Below are 7,500 nucleotides of genomic sequence, written 5' to 3' on the forward strand. Positions count from 1 at the left end.
CCATGGGAGGTCAAAAGACCCCACCCAGGATTCACCATGGGAGGTCAAAAGACCCCACCCAGGATTCACCATGAGAGGTCAAAAGACCCCACCCAGGATTCACCATGGGAGGTCAAAAGACCCCACCCAGGATTAAAAGGGTTCACAAGCAACACATACGTAGTGTGCTGAACAAAACTTGACTACGAATTAATAAATAATTGTGAGGCTATAGGTCTAGTGGTATGACACTGGCTTTCGGATTGGAAGGACCTGGGTTCGAGCCTCGTGCTTGGCGCATAGTTGAGTCCTTGGAAAAGGCTCTTTACTCACATGTTCTCATCGTACTCAGGTGTAAAATGAGTACCTGGCCGTTAACAGCATCGTCTTTGTCCAAAAAATTGTAATATCGCCTAACAGGCATCATGTCCCGTCCTACATGTTAAATGTTGCTGTTGACCAGGGACCCCTTGTAAAGCACTTTGAGCACATTTAGTGGATATTGCGCCATATAAAGCTATTTTTTTTTTTTTTTTGAAAATAAAAGGCAGAGAAAGTGAACATATGAATTTTGAAAAATTATGGGTCAACGTACTTCTCCTTGGGGGTCCCAATAGCTCAGTTGGTAGAGCACTCGCTTCACATGCAAAGGCGACAAGATCAATCCCAGGTTCTGTCCAGATTTTTTTTCCCGACCCCCCCATCCACCCAGAAGTAAATGGGTAGTTGGGTCTGTTAGATCTGGTAGAAATTACTTTGAGATAGACTAGTGTCCTATACAAAGGGTAGAAAGCAATTGCTATTGTCCATTTCACACTATACAAACCAGCATAAACTCCGGGCCATGGGCCTTATGGCTTTGAAGGATTATTACTTCTCCTTAAAATGACTCGTATAATTTATCAACAAATTTGTCATCCACTTACGTCTGAGCCCCGCAGCCATAGCCTTTGTCGTGAACCTTTCAAAACATTTATCCAAGGCATGGAGATAACATTGAATACTTAATTTGCCGTCAACAACGGGGTATTCGGAAGACATATCTGGCTTATAAAAGTCGTAGGCGTGTTCCATGTGAGAGCTGCGGACACCTAAGATAAGTGAAAAGAATAAAATATCATTACAGCATGATACTATTGTTGGAGCATGATGCTCAGGCATAATACAATATAAAATACAATTTCAAAAAAGGAAAGGAAAAAATTATCACTATGATAAAGTGAACAAAATACATCAAAATCTAGAATATGAACCCTCCAACCCCCCCCCCCCTTTTTGACCTCCCATGGTGAATCCTGGGTGGGGACTTTTGACACACAAAAATAAATTTAAAAAAACAAACAAACAAACAAAAAACCCAACAAAACAAAAAAAAAAAAATCAAAACAAAACTTAACCAAAACAAATAACATTTTTTAAAAACCAACAAAAATCAAATTTTCAGCAGTAAAAATAAAATATTAACTATAACATTTTTGTTGTTGAATTAATATATTAACAAAACTATTTCATGTCGTTTATTTATACTTATATAATTGTTTCACTGTGCTAGTGTAACCTCAAGTTGAACCTCTCATATGTTTTGTTACATTTATTTGGAAAAATTGTGGCAATGATTTCTCACCTCTGTCAAAAACAAGAGGAGCGTTGGAACCTATCAACATAGCGACAGCACCAGCACCTCCAGTGCACCTGGCGTTACCACTGGCATAAATGGCAATGTCTCCACACACGACAAGGGCATAGCGACCTGGAATAGTCACAATATTATAAATAAATAAATAAAAAAAAAAAAACATGCATAACTCAGTGACTAAGGTTAATATATGTATATATACATTTGAAAATAATAGAGAGAGATTGATAGATAGATAGAGAGAGAGAGAGAGAGAGAGAGAGAGAGAGAGATAGAAAGAAAGAAAGAGAGAGAGAGATAGATAGATAGATAGATAGAGAGAGAGAGAGAGAGAGAGAGAGAGAGAGAGAGAGAGAGAGAGAGAGAGAGAGAGAGAGAGAGAGAGAGAGAGAGAGAGAAATAAATAAATTACTGAAGAAGTGAGTATGCAGAACAGAGGACAGAGAACTTAACATTTATCAATTTGGAAATCTTGAAAATTTGTTTAAGTTACAGTGACAAAAATAATAAATAAATAGAAACATACAAGCAAAATTAAAAGCAAAGGAACAAAAAATAAATAAAATAACAACAACAAAAAAACCACCAAAAAACAACAAACAAGCAAACAAAAAAACACAAAACAAAACAAAAACAAATCCCACAATAATCAGTCTTCCTCCCAAGTTGAGGGCTATTTTTTTTCTTCTTCTCTTGCATTTTAAAATCTAATTTTTGTCGGCAATATATCAAACACAACTATTCATATTTTTATCTGACACCAATGCTCGCTCCCTAATGTGTGAATTGGCCCAATAGAATGGGATTTTAGTTTATGAATGGGAGCAAGAATAAATTGTGAGGGGATGTGTTAGAAAAAACAAAAAAAACCCCCCAAAAAACAAGCAGAGATAGAATTTGTCGTACAAGCCAGCGTCTATTAATGTCTTTGAAAAGAGAGCAAAACGTAAATATCCCCAATTTTACATTGGAAACGTGTAGATTTTCATTCTTTAATGTACATTTAGATGTAAACAAAAAAAAAAAAAAATAAATAAATAAAAGGATGAGAAAATTACCCCAAAATATGTACACGTTGGGCATTGTTTTTTTTTGTTTTTTTTTTTTAAAGGGGATTTACGGCATTTCTGCAATTCATTTAGGTTATATCAGCGCCAGTAAAGGGGAAGAAACTGGGATGGTTAAAAGATTCTAGATTTACAATTAATAGAACCAGTAAAAAAGTAAGACAAAGGGGAATAGTTCAAACAGGGAATAAAAGTAGATCCAAGAGCACTCAGTGTATCAGAGTACTTAGTTTGAGATGATCTAAAAGTCTCATCCAGACATAAGCATAGGATCCCACTAAGAGGAACATACTCAAATGCGTACAAATCATTATCTATAATATTAATAATATATAATAATATTAATAATATTATATATATTATATATATAAAATATATATATATTCGAAACAAAACAAAAATTAACAGTACATAACAGATAGAAAATTTATAAGGAAAAAAATCATCTCCAAAAACTACAACCATACAGCCAATGACAAGACAAAACAAAGTAATCTCATTCCAGGACAAGACAGAAAGTAAGTTGGAAAACAGATAAAAGGGGATAGAATAGAAGAAAAAGACCCCACTCTGCACTTTGGAGTGGTGAGGCGTAAAATAGTGGAATGAAAGAAACCAAACAAAAACAATAATAACAATGGTGTTGATGAGGATGATGATGATGGTGAAGATGATGATGATGATGATGATAATAATAATAATAATAATAATATTAATAATAATAATAATAATAATAATAATAATAATAATTATAATAATAATAATAAACTAATTAAGCAAATAAAAAAATAAACATTTTCTGTCAAGCCTAAAACCATAAATACATGTCTGACGGACTTCAAATTTTGCATAGAAATATGTTTCATTGTATACTATGATCCTTTTATGCTTTGAACAATGTACGGAGGACGATTATAATTATACAGGCATTGCTTTTTTCAATGTGTGTGTGTGTGTGTGTGTGGAAACAACATAAGAGTCGACAATTTGAATCATCGCTAGGTATGTCAGTTTGGAAATTTGTTTCAAAAGTTTGTGTCTATAAATAGTACATATGATCTATGAAGAAAACGTGTCATCTAAAAATAGAACAATTTTTGTGTCAAAAACAAATTGGATTTTTAAAAAAAACACATATAATAATATTTCATTTCATAACTCAATCTTTTAAACAAATCTAAATGCACGATACAAGTTTGTAGCTTTCTTAAAACATGTCTGGCAATAATTAGAATATTCACGGAAAGCAAAAGTAGGAGGGGGCAGGGTTGCCAATTTGGTGTTTGAAATGTCAAAGTCCAAAAACTTGCTCTTTTTAAAGTCACTTGCCATGGAATAATTTGACAGAAAAATTTACAGCAATATCACAAAGCATAACAAAATTTTGATCCATAAGCTGGCAAGACGGGTCAGTATCATAGCCATCTTAATAAGTACATGCTTGTCACTTGAAACAATAAGCCCCATGATTTTGTGAGTATTTATCACAATATTTTGACACACTAATGACGGAATTACATTGAGGTGACAGCTATTGTCAGTAAGCTTATTGTAGTCATTCAGTGAGAATAAATTCTTTAGAACAACACAGAGAGAGTGTGTGCTGTAAACCATGCTGCCTAGGACACAGCTATTGTCAGTAACCTTATTGTAGTCATTCAGTGAGAATAATTCTTTAGAACACCATAGAGAGAGTGTGCTGTAACCCATGCTGACTAGGACACAGATTACAATTAGACTCATGCTAAGTAAAACAACCAGGCCTACTTTGACTGACCACAGCAACTAAGAAAATGAGCACAGTCTGTCCACAGGGAACACTACCACCAACATCTTCCTATTTTTAAATTAATGTAATAGGATAAGCATGCTCAATCAAGGTCAATTTGATTGAAAAAAAATATTAATGTTGGTACGTATGAGTACATATATTTCTTTCATAGCCTTTAAGATATTGCATAGGGAAGAAGGGCATTTTACTAGTAATAATAATAAAAATGATGATATTAATAATAATAATAATAATAATAATAATAATAATAATAATAATAATAATAATAATAATAATAATAATAATAATAATAATATCAATAAAAAGAAAAAGAAAAATAATAATAATAATAATAATAATAATAATAATAATAATAATAACAATAATAATGACAACAACACCATTAATGATAATAATAACAAAAAAAAAACAACAACCCAATAATCCTACATAAAAACCATTAAAACTATAATTACCATCCCATGCACTTGATTCGACCCAGTTGATAGAATTGAGCAGAGCTGCTGTTCCTCCGTAACAAGCATTTGTATTATCCACACCTTCAAGATCTGAATTCCCCGACTCTTTAAAAAGCTGCATTATAACTGTCTTAGTGCTTTTCGACTTATCAATGAGAGTTTCTGTTCCCACTTCGAGTCGTCCTATCTCATTATAACTTAACTTGTTGCGTTCCATCAATTTTTGAGTAACCGTCAAGCACAGAGAATTAATGTCTTCTCTATCGGAACAGAATCCCATTTTGCTCTGACCTAAACCAATTGTATATTTTCCAGCCGACACCCCATCAAAGGCTTCGAGCTGAGACTGCTCTACATACTGAGAGGGGAAATAAACTTCCATAGCAATAATTCCAACATCCTGTGGCCATCCCTGGCGGTTTGTGTTTGAAGAGCCAGGCATTTTGAAAGACTTTATGGTGTGTTTATCCGTTTGTCCTGTAACAACAGATAGAAGAATGCCTATTAATAAATCTGTTGACTTAATTAGACAGAAAAAAAAAAATATTTGAACAAAATAAAATATGCCACTTTACAGAGAATCACTTATAAAATCAAATACATTACGAAGAATTTGATTAAATAATAATCATTTTTAAAAAAAGTAGTCCTCCTGAGCCATATGGCACATAGAGCCAGAGTTTATCAAGACTTCTATAGCATTAAACAAACAGGAGCAATTGCGTGCTACCTTTCTGACAGGATGCTAGTTTATCACAAAGTACTTTCAGCTGGATCTAACAGACCTCCTGGGTGGACAGGGAGGGAGGGAGGGGGGGGGGGGGGGGGGGGGTCAGGAAAAATCTCAACTTAACCCGGGAATGAACCAGGTCCCTTTGGGTGTGAAGCAAGTGCTCTACCAAATGAGCAATCAGGACCCCATTCGATTAATAAGTTGTTTTTTTTCTTCTTAAGAATAATTCAATTACAAATGGAATAAAACTGGGAGAAAAGGCTACATTATTTCTAATTAATAGGAAACTAACAACTATATTATTAGAATGATATAAGTGCAACAGACGTTATTCGGAACAAGAGGTGGTCAGGGAAAGGAAGGTGCTGACAGTAAGAGTGATTTAAAGAGAAATAGAAGAGGAAAATAGGGGATGAAAGGAGGTGGGGAGGTGGGGGAGTAGGAAAAAAAAAGAAGCAAAAACTAGAAAGTGAAAAAGCAAAGAGAAAGGAGCAAGTAAAACGGGTTAGGCTAAGAAAGGAAAAGTATGAAAGGTGTCACATAAGTAAAGGATTACTATGTAAAGAGACCACATAGAGAACATTTGAATTATCATTATTATTATTATTATTATTATTATTATTATTATTATTATTATTATTATTATTATTATTATTATTATTATTATTATTTATTTATTTTTTTTTTTTTTATTTTTTTTATTTTTTTTTTATTTCTTCTTCTTCTTATTTTTTTAAAAATATTATTATTATTATTATTATTATTATTATTATTATTATTATTATTATTATTATTATTATTATTATTATTATTATTATTATTATTATATTATCATTATTATTATTAGTCATAGTAGTAGTAGTAGTAGTAGTAGTAGTAGTAGTAGTAGTAGTAGTAGTAGTAGTAGTAGTAGTGTAGTAGTAGTAAGTAGTAGTAGTATAGTAGTAGTAGTAGTAGTGTAGTAGTAGTAGTAGTGGTAGTAGTAGGGGTAGTAGTAGGAGTAGTAGTAGTAGTAGTAGTAGTAGTAGTAGTAGTAGTAGTAGTAGTAGTAGTAGTAGCAGCAGCAGCAGTAGTATTTTTTAAATATCATTATCACCATTCATTACCAATATCATCATCATCATTACTGTCGTTTCTAATTAGTAACAATTGTTATCAATTATCTTATTCCTTTGTTATTATTGGAAACAGAAAGTTGTTTTCTGTAAATAACCAAAGGTTTCAAGTAAACTTATTAGCCTGGTGGAATCTTGTGGAATAACTGATCCAATTTTTTAACATTTCCAAGTTCTCAAAGTAAAGGATGAAACATGTTTTGAACCAACAATATTGATAAAAATATTTTGTACAAAGGACAGATTCTGCAATGATTGATTTAATAACCGAATAACAAAAACGTTTTGATTTTATTTTGGGATGAACACGGAGGAAGACAGAGTTGTAGTTAATGTAACACTCGAAACGAGTATGATCTCATGCAAAGCAATTCTTTTCAATGGCTATCGGTATATATATTTATATATAGAAAAAAAAAAAACAAAGATATACATAACAATTACTTTAAAGTTTTAATCAAGTTCATTGAAACTAAAATCTGATGAATGAAAATCCTGTCCATAAATTTTGTTACAACCATTTTAGTTTGTCAGCTGTGATATTGTTAAAGAGTAGACTCTCATCAGAACTGGAACCGAGATTTAGAGGAAGAAAGTAGATGAGAGAGAAAGAGACAGACAGAGAGAGAGAGAGAGAGAGAGAGAGAGAGAGAGAGAGAGAGAGAGAGAGAGAGAGAGAGAGAGAGAGAGAGAGAGAGAGAGAGAGAGAGAGAGAGAGAT

The 7,500-nt window shown here is 32.8% G+C and overlaps 1 protein-coding gene across 1 annotated transcript in view; it reads right to left on the reverse strand.

Moving 5' to 3' along the window:
* The window catches only part of LOC144969585 (hydroxymethylglutaryl-CoA synthase 1-like), a 19,424-nt gene that overhangs the window by 8,731 nt on the left and 3,193 nt on the right, over positions 1-7,500 (reverse strand). Inside the window, exons 2-4 of the mRNA XM_078908733.1 lie at positions 4,930-5,409; positions 1,604-1,729; positions 906-1,070 (exon numbers count right to left, since the gene is read on the reverse strand). Coding sequence (XP_078764859.1) covers positions 906-1,070; positions 1,604-1,729; positions 4,930-5,374 — 736 coding nt within the window. The 5' untranslated portion in view covers positions 5,375-5,409. The remainder of the gene's footprint in view (positions 1-905; positions 1,071-1,603; positions 1,730-4,929; positions 5,410-7,500) is intronic.

This window comes from Berghia stephanieae, chromosome 1 (genome assembly GCF_034508935.2).
Source record: "Berghia stephanieae isolate SIO BIC M18660-M18661 chromosome 1, UCSD_Bste_1.3, whole genome shotgun sequence".
Classification (NCBI taxonomy): Eukaryota; Metazoa; Mollusca; class Gastropoda; order Nudibranchia; family Aeolidiidae; genus Berghia; species Berghia stephanieae.